At 34.6% G+C, this 16,434-nt stretch overlaps 2 protein-coding genes across 4 annotated transcripts in view; one reads left to right on the top strand and one right to left on the bottom strand.

The window, feature by feature from the left end:
* Nucleotides 1–261: 261 nt before the first annotated feature.
* Nucleotides 262–1,370, bottom strand: LOC126736536 (ATP synthase mitochondrial F1 complex assembly factor 1). 2 transcript variants are annotated; one of them, XM_050440930.1, is made up of 2 exons: nucleotides 1,216–1,370; nucleotides 262–1,162 (listed from the first exon to the last, which is right to left on the bottom strand). In XM_050440930.1, the coding sequence occupies exon 2, from the start codon at nucleotides 1,142–1,144 to the stop codon at nucleotides 308–310; it is 837 nt and encodes a 278-aa protein (XP_050296887.1). In that variant the 5' UTR covers nucleotides 1,145–1,162; nucleotides 1,216–1,370; the 3' UTR covers nucleotides 262–307. The 2 variants fall into 2 exon arrangements, with proteins under 2 accessions (XP_050296887.1, XP_050296886.1); XM_050440929.1 differs by having other exon boundaries at nucleotides 262–1,159; nucleotides 1,216–1,361.
* Nucleotides 1,371–9,971: 8,601 nt separating this feature from the next.
* LOC126735910 (NFX1-type zinc finger-containing protein 1-like) overlaps nucleotides 9,972–16,434 on the top strand; it is a 96,383-nt gene continuing 89,920 nt past the window's right edge. The window contains exon 1 of one of the 2 annotated variants that reach the window (XM_050440029.1): nucleotides 9,972–10,173. The gene's annotated coding sequence lies outside the window, so the exon portion shown is untranslated. The remainder of the gene's footprint in view (nucleotides 10,174–16,434) is intronic. The other variant, XM_050440030.1, reaches the window with a different exon arrangement.

The raw sequence follows: 16,434 nt of genomic DNA, 5'->3' as shown, positions 1-16,434 counted from the left end.
AGCTGGTTATACTTATATGTTGTGACGAAAACCCTCATTGTATATCCCTGAAGATGGACACCTTATATGTCCGAAACATGTAGGATAGATGATTTTTAAATAAATTTAGTGGAGGATGACAGAAACAATTTTAGTTACTCCACTGCAAGTATGGACTACTTCTTCAACTTTTGGAACTGTGTTCACATGCATTAATGAGACCATTGATAGGTAATTTGATTAATTAGGTAATTAATGTGTTACAAAATAAAACATTCTCAATTAATAATTAACACAGGTAATTCTTATTTACACTACCCTTATACAATCAAGTTAATTTTAAATTATTAATTTCCTTCACTAAATCCATGTGATCAAAACTATCAGGCTTATGCGTAAATACATCAAGAAGCTTAATTTTTTGTTCATCACTTTGAATATAAAACATTTGCAATTGATTAGCAAGACATTGAGCTTCTTTTGCAGTCAATATGTTTTTGTCATATTCACCCCTCATTAGTACAATACCTTTATCATCCTTAAATTCTTTAAAGTGGGTTACTGTTAGGCATTCAGGAGCATTCTCCTTGTGAACTTGAAAATAGAGCAAAGGGGTAAAATGAACTGAATTTGCTTCAAACTGGCACATTATGAACTCATATCCTTGACTTCTTGGTAGTGGGAATAAGAAAGTAGGATATTTGGTAGACCTCTCCTCAAGAACCTCAAAGTCTCTACTAGGGATAACAGCTGAAATACATTCCTTTTCAATATGGTATTTCTGCCAAATCTCTTCAATTTCTTTTGCCGATTTGTCCTTGATTAGATCAATTTTCATAACTGCATCCAAAGGTGCCTCATTTGTTTGAACTGGAGCTTTAAGGTTTTCTTTGGGCTTAAGCAATTGAGAATACTGCCTATCTTTTGTGGGTTCAATTTTCTTTTTTTTCATTGCTTCTATTTCTTCTATTCGATTTTTAAAATCTTCTGGTGAAGTTTTCTGGATTTCTGCAATTTTTTCAGCATATTTACCATAATAGGGGTTGCCTTTAAGGTCATCTAAGATTTCTTGCATTTTTCTCGGGGTTGTCATTATGCTTTTTTGGGTAAATCTGAAGGATCCGCGATACAGAAGAGCTCTTCTCATAAAGGCAGTCAGGTGCATTGTATGTATTCTATTCTACTACAAATAACAAAATCAGATTAATAAACGCTATACAAGTTTTAAATACAAACCTGTATATTTACGTAAGAATTTTCATTGCTTTTTAAAGAAAATAAGAAAAAAGTGATTAATTTTATAAAAAATGTCGAAAAGTGAAGATTGAAGATAGAAAGTTTTTTGAAAACAAACATGTGACAGATGACAAATTATGGTGTGCCTAAAGCTAAAGCTCTTATTTTAAGGGGGTTTAATATGTTAACCTCGACCCACTCCGCAACGGAATCATTCCGGAATCGAGACGAAGTTTAAACGAGCTAATTTCTTATTAAATATTATTCTAGTATAGTCATTTTATTCTTACCTACATAAGCAAATAACTAAACAAGTCGGGAATTAAAGATTACGCATACTCCAAAATAATACCAATACCTGTTCCTCTTATCAATGAACGGCCGCCGCCGGTCGTCTGATAGAATAACACGAATGACAGAATAACACGAATAATGATATCGGCATACCGTTTTTACTTCTTCGGAGTCCAAATAATGAATGGTTATATGGAGGCAATTCAGCAGTAAATAATGTAGGGATTTGTTCTCAATTACACTGGAAAATAGAGTGATTCTTTGCAAAAATTTTTGAAGCTTAAAACATCCTTTTGTCCACTAAAATAAACTCCACACTAAAGTGCAAAAACCTTCTATCGACAGGTTCCAGAACAAAAAATGGTTTTTAGTGCCCCAGAAGTGGATCCAACACATGCTGGAGAGCAAATAGGTATGGAACCTAAAATATTGATAACAGATATTTAGAAAAAACCATGCATATGTTTCAAATATTCCAAAACTTAGGAGATAATTTCCGAAGACTAGTGGCGAAGAATGGAATTTTCTGAAACGTTCCTTTCTTTGTTCGATATTCATTTTAGAAAAATGAGCACAGAAGTTTTCAATTCTGTATTCAGCATCCTCAAAAATTGAATCATATTATAGGGCCATTTTTTATTGATGGTACTTTAAACGCCCAAAAATACCATATAAAAATATATTGCAAAACCAAAGTAAATAACCAAAATAAAGGCAAAATCAAGTTCTTCCTGCTTTTTAAATCCTTCCTGATTTAGACCTAGCGTCGGTCTATTTTCAACTACTCATAATGCGCTTATGGTAAAATATCCGATAAGAATATAAATTACAAATAAAGAAACACATTTAGAGAAGTTATAAAAGAAAATTGTTGAATGTGCCAATTCCATTTCACCACAAACTCTTTTGGAAGTACGAAATGACTTTAAAACCAATTTATTTATCCTATAAAAAATCCAAACCCTCTAAATACGAGTATTTCGACAGAAAACTTTCCACCTTGTTCAAAGCTGTACCTATTTTTAAGAAAGGTTTAAGGTTTGATCCTAATAATTACAGGCTCATCTCAGTAATTCCCACTCCCATGCTGATCTATGAGCACATATTGAAAAATTAATTGAAAGGGGATTTTGAGGAAAATGGTCTCTTTGCCCCTTATCAACACGGCTTCCTAGCTACCTGATTATTGCCTTTGAGAAGGAGCAGCACTGCTGCAGTATTTTGTGATCTCTCGAAGGCATTCGATTATGTTTCCCATCGGATCCTGGTGAACAAACTATGATTCTATGGTGTAAATGGAGTACGCTTGAAAATGATGCATCGCTACTTCATGGGCCACAAACAGTAGAAAGTATGTAACAATATGAATTATCAGATATTATTGGTGTGAATCTTGGCGCTTCTCAAAGGCCGATACTAAGGTGTTTTTTATTTACTTGTGCATTTGACCTGTTTCTGCATCTGACTGTTTGCTAATAATACTACCCTGGGAAAACAGGGTCGTCACCTAAGAAAATTGATAGTTTCAGTGCAGAGAGAGAATGGTCGCCTGGTGGAGTGGTTTCTGAGTAACAGGTTATCCCTAAACCAAAATAAAACAGTCCATATGACTTTTGGACTAAAAGGTATTCCAGAAGCTAAGCAGAACGCAACAAAGTTTTTCGGGTACTACTCTTTATTCCTCTTTCGTTAACGATTTCGATATTATTTCATGATTTTTTTTAGAGCAAGATCTATTCGGTTTTGATTTATTTGTATCGTTTTAAGGAAAGCCTTTTTATATATTTTTTTGTCGCTGTCGCCAATTTAATACTTTCTTACGCCTATTTATTATATTTACGCCTTGATTCGTGTTTAGTATAAGTGCATTGTTTTTTTTTGTCTTTTTAACTTGTTATTAGCGCACATTTAGCAGAAAATCATCGTCGTAAATTGATTGATCATTTTGCTCGTTCTTCATTTGGAACAATAATTTTACATTTTTTCTTGCATTGGCATTTAAAATCATTGTCAAAACTCTTTGCAAGTATATTTTTTCCTTTGGCAGGAATATATGGTTTGTTTATATTGCAAAACTTATTTCTTGTTTTCCGATTTTCATTTTCGTACTTCCTTTTTTGCTCGACCTATGCTAGTACTAGGCTGAAAGCTGTCAGCCCCATTTTCAAAACCCTTCTCATTATTTCCGTTGAAGCCCTGATCATCCTCACTTTCTCCTCCAATAACGTGATCTTGCTCAATATCTGATGGAATGTTTGCACTCTTATCATACTTGTGACACTTTTTATAATACTAGTCTTTTCCATTGAAAATCAACGTTTTATTGACTTTTACTTCTTTAAATATGGAAAAATTAATTTAAGATAATAATAGAACTTATCGGAACAATATTATCATTAAATATTTTTTCTAAATGCTACTAGAAGTTGATAATAGGCACACGAAGTTTTAAATTAACTAATTTTTTTTCGAGACTAACATGAAAAAACTTAAAAAAAAACACAAAATCTGCTCATTATTGCTAAATGACACATTACCTTCACTATAACTTTTTGCGGATTCACTCATTATTGCAAAACTATAAATTCGAGTTATGGATAATGTGGATTAACACTTTAGTTACTAAATGGCGCGAGGGTCTAAATGTAGTGTAACTTGTTATGGTATAAATAATATTCCGGAAAGACTAACCGGTTCACAGGGACCATTTCTAGGGAGTTGAGTTTGTTCGACAGTCCTGATTTAAAAGTTCTAAACAACAAGAACAACTCCCTAGATCTGATAGGTTTCAGAAACCCTGTTAAATTTAAATGATGGAACAAAAAGAACCTATCAGGCTGGCTTCGTGGGTTCTCTGTATGGTCAGTTGTCCCAGTCACACTCCCTCACTCAGTAGTAAAACACCTTAATTTAATTTAAATAGGGTGTTTATTAAAGTTAATATTCACAAAATCTACATGGTAACTACATAAATACAAGTAAATAAGTATACCTGATGATCTTAAAAACGTGTATAATTCATGTTAAATCATACAGAGAAATCAAAAGAATATAGTTAAAATCAAAAATAAAAAGACTAGCAAGCTTACGGGTCAAGTCCCATGGTGTTGTTCTTTCAGGGGCGAGAGCCCGCGATGGGCTACTTTGCACCACATAGGGCCTAAGGCATGATATGGGTTGACGGGGCTAAGGGCGGCGAAATTTGCTGTTAGGCTTCAGGGCGAAATCCTCCACTGCTGGGTCATGACTGGCGGTTTACATACTCATTTTCAAGGAGCCGAAGTTTCAAGAGGCATCAAACCACTAAAAAATGAAATGCCGAAACACTAATGAAGTTTAGTTTCTAGTATTAATTTAGATAAAAATGTGCTGGCGGAGAGAGATGATACTAGATTTATTTCACTACACCATTAATATCTCTCCGTCACAGCAGACAGCACGGTTCACCTTTGACAGACGCAGGAGCTGGAAAGACCCCAGTTGCGTCGCGGAACTGCTTAAATAGTAGTCCAAAAGACTGGGCGCAAGACCGGAGATTGAGGAACTTCGCACGTTACTTTATGGGTTTAGCCGCTATGGGCCCAACCAAAGCCCATACGTAGATCACTAATAAGCAAACCATAGAGTGTCTGGTAGAAAGTATAAATACGGGCCAAATCGTAATAATTCGGCACGCGGCGCCACTGGCGTCCGCTTTAGTAAACCGGTTGACCAATTCAATTGCCGTGAAATCTTCTCCATGCACAGCATATTGTAAACAATAATAAAGAATTAAAATGGTAATAATATTGATAGTGGTTCAATGAAAAATATTGGCGAATTCCATTAAGAGTCGAAGGCAATTGTAGTTATGGTGGGTGTCTCAGTCAGCAGTTTCGTACTTATAAAGTTTCGGAAGAAAAATTTAGAACAAAGTCATTTTTAAATATTTTAACCAAATGAATAAAAGTTAGGATTCTCTCAGATCCCGTCTAAAGCATAATTAATCCTGTAACAACTTCCCCTCTTCCCCCAAGAGAATTATCAGAAAAATAATTCTCATGCGAAGAGAAGTAAGCATCCAACTGGGAAGGGAAGTAAAGAATGTGCGAACAATCTAATTATTTGAAAATGCTATTCAAGCATTAAAATGAGTCAGAAAAATGAAAACTTGAAATTGATTGACTCATGAAATAATAATACCTTCACCACAAGAAACTTCACTAGAAAGAGAAAAACAAACAAGGTAGCTACTATCCAATAACCGCAAAAACATCAAAATACCCAGTCCGCACAGCTTTGAGGAAAGAAACTGGAGAAAAAGAAATTATATTAGAATTGAAAAATCAAAAGAACTAATAAGTAAAACACAAAAAAAAACATACGTCCCGACCAGTAAGCAAAATCGATAAAGTCTAATCGGAGTCAACGAGTACCTCTTCTTCTGCGATCTTTTTCAAATCTTTAACATGCCAAGCACCCTTAAACTTGCGCTTTCGTCAATCAGTTCATAGACTACCGGAGATAACTTTTTCTTTATTGTAAAGGGACCCAAAAATTTTGGTGCGAGCCTGGCAGTAAAGTTTTTACTAGAATCAGAAAGATCGTAATTTTTGCGATAAACTCGCTCACCGACCTCAAAACTAATTGGTCTTCGTCGGAGATTATAACGATTTTTTGATCTTTGATGCGCCGCTTTCAGTCTTTCCTCAACATCCCTATATACTTTACTTAATTCACGCGAACGTGCCATAAAGTCGCCAACCGTGATACTGGGAACATCCCTATTATTGTGTTGGTCGCCCGAGGGCATATATTCTCTGGAGAAATTCATAAAATAGGGAGTGAGCCCGGTGGCTTCATGCACCGAAGATCTTATGGCCGAACCAACCTTAGGTAGAAGTCGATCCCAATTCTTATGAATATCCTCAATATAACAACTTAACATGGTTTTAAGGACTTGATTCACACGCTCCACGGGGTTGGCCTGGGGATGATAAGACGGAGTATATCGGATATTGACCTTATACTGCTCACACAGTTTGGAAAAAAGTTCACCTCGAAATTGTGCACCATTATCGCAAATAAGAAATTGGGGAACACCGAAAATGAGAAAAACTTGTTCCTCTATAAGACGACAAATCATAGGGGCCTTAGCTGAGCAAAGAGGGAAGAACAAAGAAAATGTAGTGAAGGTATCCAAGACGACCTATACATATTTATACCCTTGCGAGTAGAACGAGGCAAGGGCCCAAAAAGATCGACGCTAATCGTGTTCCATGGCTTCAAAACTTGAGTTTGTTGCCCTATTAATCCGTGTCGCTCCCGGAGGGGCTTTTGTGAAATACATTTGGCGCAATGCCTAACATATCGAAGGACATCAGCTCTCATTTTTGGCCAATAATAACGACGCTTCAATCGTTCGCATGTCTTCATGACACCACCATGACCAGCCAAAGGATGATCATGATTTTCTTCCAAAATCATACGTCTTCGATCCTTGGATACTACTTCTTTCCAGAAATCTTCATCATCTCGAAGAGACGGGTAAGAACACTTTACATACTTGTAAAGTAAATTTCCTTCAATTCGCCATTGGGGGTAATTAATAGAATTCTCTACGACCTGATTGAAAACTCTTCGATACCACTTATCTGCAACTTCTGGTTCCTGGTTTACACTTAATTTAGCAATCTCTGGCACAGCTCTACTGAGAACATCCGGCACAACATGATCTTGGCCCTTTCTATCAATAACCTCAAAATCGAATTGTTGCAACCGCAATACCCATCTAGCAAGCCTTCCTGTTGGTTCCTTCAGACTATGAATCCATTTCAGACTATGATGATCTGTTATCACTTTAAAGGAGTATCTCTCTAAGTAGGGTCGTAATTTCTCGCAAGCATAAATAATGGCCAACAGTTCTCTCTCTGTGGTGGAAAAATTTCTCTCTGCTTTAGACAGAGATCGAGATATGTAACAGATAACATGTTCACCATCATCAAACTCTTGAGATAATACAGCACCGATCCCATACGCTGAGCCATCAGTCTGAACCAAAAAGGGTTTCGAGAAATCAGGACAAGTAAGTACAGGAGCGGAAACTAACGAATTTTTCATGTTCTGAAACGAATGTTGACATTCTGGGGTCCATTTCCACTTTTTGCGTTTACAAAGAAGAGCAGTAAGGGGAGAAATAACGGTTGAGAACTGGGGAATAAAACGCCTGTACCAGGACGCCATACCGATGACACGTCGGACTTCGGTGGTGTTCTTTGGAGTCGGAATGTTCAATACGGCTGTCACCTTATCCGGGTTGACATGAAGTCCATCTTTATCGACAACATATCCTAAATACTTAAGTTCGGATCGACAAAATTTACACTTATCCTGAGAGAGAGTTATACCAGCTCTATGAAATCTCTGGAAAATCTCTTCCAAAACGTCTAAATGTTGCTGAAAAGTCTCAGAAATACAAATTACATCATCTAAATAAACAAAGGCATGTGGCTCCAAGTCAGCTCCCAATAAGGTATCTACCAATCGCTGCCAAGTTGCAGGGGCATTCGTCAACCCAAATGGCATTCTCTTAAATCGATAAAGTCCCCGACCAGGGACAGAAAAACCAGTTTTATCACGCGAATGTTCATCAACCTCGATCTGCCAATATGCAGAGTTAACATCTAACGAAGTAAGATACTTTGCATTTCTTAATTTGTCCAAAATACTATCAATAAAAGGGATCGGATAAGCATCCTTAGCCGTAACAGAATTTAGTTTTCGAGAGTCCACGCAAAATCTCCATTTACCATTACCTTTTGGTACTTACTACTAAGGCAGGGAAAGACCATGCAGATTGTGATGGCTCGATAATGACGAGTTGCAGCATGTTATCAACCTCCTCATCGATAATCTTTAGAGTGGCGGGTGAGTATCTATAAGAGCGCAAACGAATGGGTTCGGCATTACCAGTATTAATCTGATGCTTCACTAAATCTGTTCGACCAAGCTTACCACCCAATAAAGAAAAGTATTTTGAAGTCAATTTATCCAAGGCGGATCGCTGTTCTGGGGTTAAAGTTTCCTGAGGAATAATGGCTTCAGTAATACAGATTTCCTGAGACGGTACACCAAAATACCAACAACCATTTTGCAAATAAGGAACGACACCAATAGTTTTCCAAAAATCGGTACCCAATATCAAAGGACAACTCAACACCACCAAAACACTGCAAACCGCTACCTTATCATACAAAACAATAGGTAAGTTAATTGCGCCACTAGTTAATAACTTTACTAGAACTATGATTTCCAAAATTGCACTGAGAAAAAGGTGAGGATAACAATTGTATATCTGAACGTTGTAATATATTCCATATGCTTAAACCAATAGCAGTAACATTTGCTCCAGAATCCATTAAGCCAATAAATTTCATACCAAATATCGAGACTTCGAGATAAGGACGATCATCACCATTGCACTGTGCGAAGGCGTAATCTAAAATAGGGGAGCGGGGGTTACTAGTCGAGACCCTAGGAATCGAACTGATCTCTCAACTAACTAACAGTTCGCCTTCATTTCTTATTAGGCGCTCGTTACTTTATGGGTTTAGCCGCTATGGGCCCAACCAAAGCCCATACGTAGATCACTAATAAGCAAACCATAGAGTGCCTGGTAGAAAGTATAAATACGGGCCAAATCGTAATAATTCGACACGCGGCGCCACTGGCGTCCGCTTTAGTAAACCGGTTGACCAATTCATTTTTAAATATTTTTAAATATTTTAGCAAAATGAATAAAAGTTAGGATTCTCCAGATCCTGTCTAAAGCGTAATTAAACCTGTAACAAACTTATTTTTGCTAATTGTAAAAAAAACATTTTCTTTAAAGATTTTTATTCTTAAACAATTACAAAAACTTTAAATAAAATGTTTTTAAATTCTGCTATACTTAAATTATACATCTGGTATTTTATAGCTAAAGTTAGCTGAAATATGAGATTATAGGCAAAACTTACAAAGTAACATTCTAAGAATTACTAATTAATTATTAACAAATAACTTTGTTGTTACCTACTTTATTTACTATTCGACAATCGTTGAACTACAATGTAGCAATAATGAAATATAATTATATAAATATAACTAGAAATGTAAATATAATTATAGTTCGGAGTTCATAAATACAAGGAAGAATAGTTCACACGATCCTCATCGCCGGTATAAAAAATTAAAACAATTGTAAAAGTACGAAACTTAAACGCCATCGCTTGATAGCCGAGTGGTAGAGAAATGAACAGTAGAAATTTTCAGGCTTCCAAATTATAAAACCAACGTATCAAACCGAAGGGAATTTTATTCCGTTGCGCAAAAATAATCATTTTGCGATTTAAATTTGATCTTAGCTTTATCTTGAATTCTATTTATGTGGCATTTTGCTTGTATCGGGTATATATATATTCCTGCTTTCTATTGGCTAGTTTCAAAATATAACCGTTTTCTAATCAATTGAGGCGTTTTCATTTCGAGAAAATGTTGATTTTAATGGGGGAATCCCTGAGCTCTCTCAGTTTATTATCTGTCTAATGTCTAATCTTATTTTTAGTCACAGTCACAGTTGACCGCAGTTCGAGTTCGTACTTATTAGTTTTTGTTTGTGATGAAGTACCTAGCGGCTGCTATTTGGTAAGCATATTGAATGTTATCGTTATTTACTTATTTTTTGCATACATTCATTTATGGGATGTGTCTGTGCTAACAATATTGCTAACAAATTTAGAAATTAATTTCTTGGAAGAAAATTAGGAAAAAAAGATTTTATATAAGTTGCTGAGATTTCCTTGTTGATCAATATCCCAAACGAATAAAAAATTTAACAAAAAAAAAACACAAAAAACATTCTTGTTTACTGACAGTAAATTTCATATCATATTTCACTGTATACCAAAGTTAATGAATCTGCGCGGAACTAGAACCACAGATATAAGGAAAGAAATAATATGCATAATCCAAGGGATATATCAAAAACGGCATTTTACTGGATCTTGGATGCGACGAATTAGTTAGTTGCCTGTTAGTTAGATCACAGGTTCTTATCTTTACGATAGTTTGCCATTATTTTATTGGAAAAATATGTGACATGTGTGGTTCGTGAAGCTAGCGTCCGATCGATATTCAGCAAGCAATTCGAGAACGCAGCATAATATGCTGCATATTATGTCGGTTGCCGGCAACCTAATTTATAGTCCGCGAGTTACATCCCTAAAATAGCTGATGTTTACATTAAATACCACTCCTTTACTACTAGATAAGGCAAGGTTATAAATATAAGATAAATGCATTTAGTAGTACTTCATTGTTTAGCTCAACCTATTTTCTGTATTTTGTTAAACCCCGATTTTGATTTTATTTAATTTTGTTTCACGAACGAATCCTCCCTAAATAAATTTGTTACTCATACCAGGTATTTTAAATAAAAGTTTGTTTTTTTAAAACTTTGTTACCCTCGGCCCATACGTAACTCGCGCTCCCTGTTCATTTATTAATCAATAAATGCCCGTAACTCCTGAAATTCGCAAGGGATTTCATTAATTTTTTGTCCAGATATTAACAATAAATATATCTAAATCGACTTACGATGCTCTCAAACCTCTACAAACTAAGGTTTTGTTGTGAAAATTAAATAATTTTTTACCAAAAACGAAAGTTTTTTATTAAAAAAAAAAGTTAAATTGTTATAGAAAAATATAAACGACTATAACTTCCAAAACTCCCAAAGGATTCGAGTGAAACTTTTTAATGCACTTAGAAATAAATATCTAAATTGATTTCAGATGGTTGCAAACCTCTACAAACGAAAGTTTTTTGGTTTCTTTTTTATTTCTTCTATTTCTGTTGAGTGCATGGAAAATGCTTATCCGTCTTAGTTAATCATAAAGAGGTTTTTAAAATATACCTTTTTTAAGCAAAACTGTTTGCACAATGCATATTTTAAATAAAAAATTAAATTATGCCAAGCCTAAAAAAGTGACGGAATAATCAATAAAAATAAAATAATATAATAATAAAAAAATCAAAATGTTGCTGATGGCGGCCTCTATGATATAGGGAGTATTGAAGATTACACATTTTCCAAAATAATGGCAACACCTCTTCCTCTCGTCAATTAGCGGCCGCCACCGACCGGCAGAATGAAAGAAAGAAAGAAAGAAAGAAAGAAAGAAAGAAAGAAAGAAAGAAAGAAAGAAAGAAAGAAAGAAAATCTCTTCCAAAACCTCTAAATGTTGCTGAAAAGTCTCAGAAATACAAATTACATCATCTCAAATAAACAAAGGCATGTGGCTCCAAGTCAGCTCCCAATAAGGTATCTACCAATCGCTGCCTGAAAGTTTTTTATTAAAAAAAAAGTTAAATTGTTATAGAAAAATATAAACGACTATAACTTCCAAAACTCCCAAAGGATTCGAGTGAAACTTTTTAATGCACTTAGAAATAAATATCTAAATTGATTTCAGATGGTTGCAAACCTCTACAAACAAAGTTTTTTGCTTTCTTTTTTATTTCTTCTATTTCTGTTGAGTGCATGGAAAATGCTTATCCGTCTTAGTTAATCATAAAGAGGTTTTTAAAATATACCTTTTTTAAGCAAAACTGTTTGCACAATGCATATTTTAAATAAAAAATTAAATTATGCCAAGCCTAAAAAAGTTACGGAATAATCAATAAAAATAAAATAATATAATAATAAAAAAATCAAAATGTTGCTGGTGGCGGCCTCTATGATATAGGTGGGAGTATTGAAGATTACACATTTTCCAAAATAATGGCAACACCTCTTCCTCTCGTCAATTAGCGGCCGCCACCGACCGGCAGAATGAAAGAAAGAAAGAAAGAAAGAAAGAAAGAAAGAAAGAAAGAAAGAAAGAAAGAAAGAAAGAAAGAAAGAAAGAAAGAAAGAAAGAAAGAAAGAAAGAAAGAAAGAAAGAAAGAAAGAAAGAAAGAAAGAAAGAAAGAAAGAAAGAAAATCTCTTCCAAAACCTCTAAATGTTGCTGAAAAGTCTCAGAAATACAAATTACATCATCTCAAATAAACAAAGGCATGTGGCTCCAAGTCAGCTCCCAATAAGGTATCTACCAATCGCTGCCTGAAAGTTTTTTATTAAAAAAAAAGTTAAATTGTTATAGAAAAATATAAACGACTATAACTTCCAAAACTCCCAAAGGATTCGAGTGAAACTTTTTAATGCACTTAGAAATAAATATCTAAATTGATTTCAGATGGTTGCAAACCTCTTAAACAAAGTTTTTTGCTTTCTTTTTTATTTCTTCTATTTCTGTTGAGTGCATGGAAAATGCTTATCCGTCTTAGTTAATCATAAAGAGGTTTTTAAAATATACCTTTTTTAAGCAAAACTGTTTGCACAATGCATATTTTAAATAAAAAATTAAATTATGCCAAGCCTAAAAAAGTTACGGAATAATCAATAAAAATTAAATAATATAATAATAAAAAAATCAAAATGTTGCTGGTGGCGGCCTCTATGATATAGGTGGGAGTATTGAAGATTACACATTTTCCAAAATAATGGCAACACCTCTTCCTCTCGTCAATTAGCGGCCGCCACCGACCGGCAGAATGAAAGAAAGAAAGAAAGAAAGAAAGAAAGAAAGAAAGAAAGAAAATGTGCTATATTACGTATAAAATAATATAAAGAATAATCTTGTGTACAAGCATCCTACAAGCTAAAAAAACAAAACAAAAATACAATTTCAAAAATTGACAAAACAATGAATAAAATTAAACACAAGAAGACAAAACTTTTTGAACATACTTGAATTAAAGATAACTAAATAAAACAATCAATTACTACTAAACCTATCATTAAAAAAGTTATCCAGGTTATAATATGCCTTAGCCAATAAAAGCGTCTTTAATTCTCTTTTAAATTTCTTAACATCCGATATATGTCTAACACATAGAGGAACATGATTGTAAATTTTTTTACTCATGTAAATTAATGAGTTTTTGGTAAGGGAAGACCTAGGAATAGGTAGGGGAACATCATTTACACGACGAGTCAAATGGCCAGTGTCAGAGGGTAGTTTGGGAATTTTGTGAATAAGAGCAGCTGTTTCTAAGATAAAGAGTGAAAAAAGAGTTAGGATTTTTTCAGAAATGAAGAGGGGTTTGCAAGAATCTCTTAACTTAGCAGAACACAGGTATCTAACTGCTTTTGAATAACAAATAACTTTTTGAATAACAAAGACAAAGTAGCCCCTTATTGGTTAAACCTCAAAAAGGCAAGCCATACCGAATATGAGATTCAATAAGTGAAAAGTACACTGAACGTGCAACCATCCCTCCCAGCTCTTGTTTTGCCATTCTTACTGCAAAACATCCAGAAGATAATTTCCCAGCTAAATGTAAAATATGATCTTCAAACCGAAGGCGACCATCAATGGTAATTCCTAGGAACTTGCAGCACTCTTTATTCTGCAAGAGGGAATTTTCGTCAAACATCAGACCCTGAACATCGCACTTAAACCCCATAATAGACGTCTTTCTTACATTAAACACGAGCCTGTTGGAAGCACACCACCCTGATAAAATCTGAAGGTCTTCAAGGATACAAGTCTTAATATAATCTGAATTTGTATCATCAGCAAACTGAACCACTTTGCCCTGCAGTTTCAATGAACTCAAGTCATCCACATACAGTAAAAATAACAGTGGTCCCAACACTGAACCCTGGGGAACGCCGCATTTTAGGAATCTGGAAGCAGACAGTAACCTTCTGAGTACGATTTGATAGATAGGACTCAAGCCATCGCAACGCCTCGCCCCTAAAACCATATTTATCGAGCTTACATAACAGTATTCCATGATCCACACAGTCAAATGCTTTGGATAGATCACAAAACACTGCCGCCGATGACTCTCCAGAATTCAAGGACACATAGACGCTCTCCAAAAAGCTAAAAACAGCATCATGAGTCCCTTTACCGGCTTGAAATCCAAACTGATTTGCAGATAAAATGCCAATATGATGTAAAAAGAACAAAATTCTGCTTTTTGCAAGTTTTTCAACTATCTTAGAGAGGGTAGACAAAATAGAAATGGGACGGAAATTACAAGCCTGATCCAAATCTCCACCCTTATGAAGAGGGATAACCACTGCCTCTTTTAAACATGAAGGAAAAATGCTAATATGTAAAGAATTGTTTATGGCAGAAACTAAAGCATTTAAGGCTGAATCAGGCAAAAAGAGTAACAACCTCGAAGATATCCCATCAGCTCCAGATGATTTATGGTTTTTTAGGCGTTTGATTTCATTTTTTATTTCGGTAAGATCGACAGGATGAAAGAAAAATGAATGCTCAACCGACGCTTCTTGAAGATAGTGTTAGGGATCAATATTACTACGAATGCCCTTGAGCTAGATATTAGGTATATCACAATAATAGTCGTTTAAAATGTCAGGTCTTAACTCCGGTTCAGATACTTTTCTATGGCAATGTCTAAAATCATTAATAATCGACCAACACTCTCTTTGCCTATTTGATGACATATTTAAGCGATCCCTATAATAATTAGATTTTGCTGCTTTAATTGTCTTTCTCTACAGACTACGGTATTTCTGATGATATACAAAGATATTTTCATTTGTTGTATATTTGCACAATTTAGTCAAAAAACGGAGGTTTTTAGCTGAAATTCTAAGGCCTCTTGTAACCCATGGTTTTCGTTTCTTAGTTTTAAGCCTCATTTCAGGAAAGCACTGATTGATCTTATCACACAGAACTTGAAAAAATAAAGTAAGTGGGTCAGAAGCCGTTTCAAGTGCATTCCAATTTACCGAAGCTGTAGCAGCAGAAAAAGCAATGAAATTTCTCCTGCTGAAAATTCTTCCCATATAATGAGATGAAGATAATACAGTATTATATGGCATTTTAGCGAGAATAGCTTCATGGTCGGAAATACCAGATGGGAGTACTGCGCATAAAACGTCATCAAAATTTGTACAGAAATAGTCAATTGTAGTTGCAGATGAAAAAGGTATTCGTGTGGGAGAAAGAACGTGCATTTTCAAGTCGTAAGAATTTAAAATACTTAAAAGAGAAGTACGTGGCAAGGTTTCATCAGTGTAGTTGATATTAAAGTCATCGGCCAATATAACCTTAGAGTGTAGGGACAACTCGGATAAAAGAGAATCAAGTTTGTCCAAAAACATAGCAATATATCCTGTAGGTGGCCTATAAACACAAAGAATATATAAATTAAAACGCTTACAAAAAGAAAGAGAGAATTCAAAAATATTCTCTAACAGAAGATTTTCATACTTATCAATATTACAAAAAATTGAAACGATTTGTTGCCGAGCCAAGATCATGGTTCCTCCAGGTATAGATTATTGACGACAAAAATTTGATATAGGAACATAATCAGATATTAAAAAACATTCACTAGGCCTCAACCAGTGCTCAGTCAGAAGTACAATATCAGGAAAATTACATGTGTCCAGCAAAAGATGAAGCTCATCCATCTTGTTTCTTACGGATTGTATATTAAGAATAAAGATACTTAAGCTTTTCGAAGAGCTAATTTCAATCTTACTAGTAGAATATGAACATGAATGAGATTCAACCTTCGTGGACATGTCTATAAAAAAGAAGAATTCAATTCACGATCAGTAATCAGTTCAGACTCATTAATTTGATGATTCAAAGACAATTTATTCGATGAAATATTAATTTTAAAATATTTGAAAATATGTGCATGTAATAATGATGCCAAGTCTAAACCAAAGTTACTGGCGTGATTAGACTCTAAAATCCCATACAGATTAATATTATTAGCATGAAAAGTACGATAAAGGGCCTTATTACTATAATAGATAACATTATGGTTTAAATAAGTATAAGGGCTTGTCATCACTAAAGTGTTTG

The sequence above is a fragment of the Anthonomus grandis genome, chromosome 5 (genome assembly GCF_022605725.1).
Source record: "Anthonomus grandis grandis chromosome 5, icAntGran1.3, whole genome shotgun sequence".
NCBI lineage: Eukaryota > Metazoa > Arthropoda > Insecta > Coleoptera > Curculionidae > Anthonomus > Anthonomus grandis.
Note: the sequence above shows the minus strand (reverse complement) of the source record. Positions and strands in the feature narration are given on the sequence as shown.

Coding starts and splice junctions, on each gene's coding strand:
- LOC126736536 (XM_050440929.1), bottom strand. CDS start 1,335: ATGTTTGTTTTCAAAAAACTTTCTATCTTCAATCTTCACTTTTCGACA. Junction 1,160..1,215: donor ATTCTTACGTAAATATACAG/GTTTGTATTTAA, acceptor TATTTGTAGTAG/AATAGAATACATACAATGCA.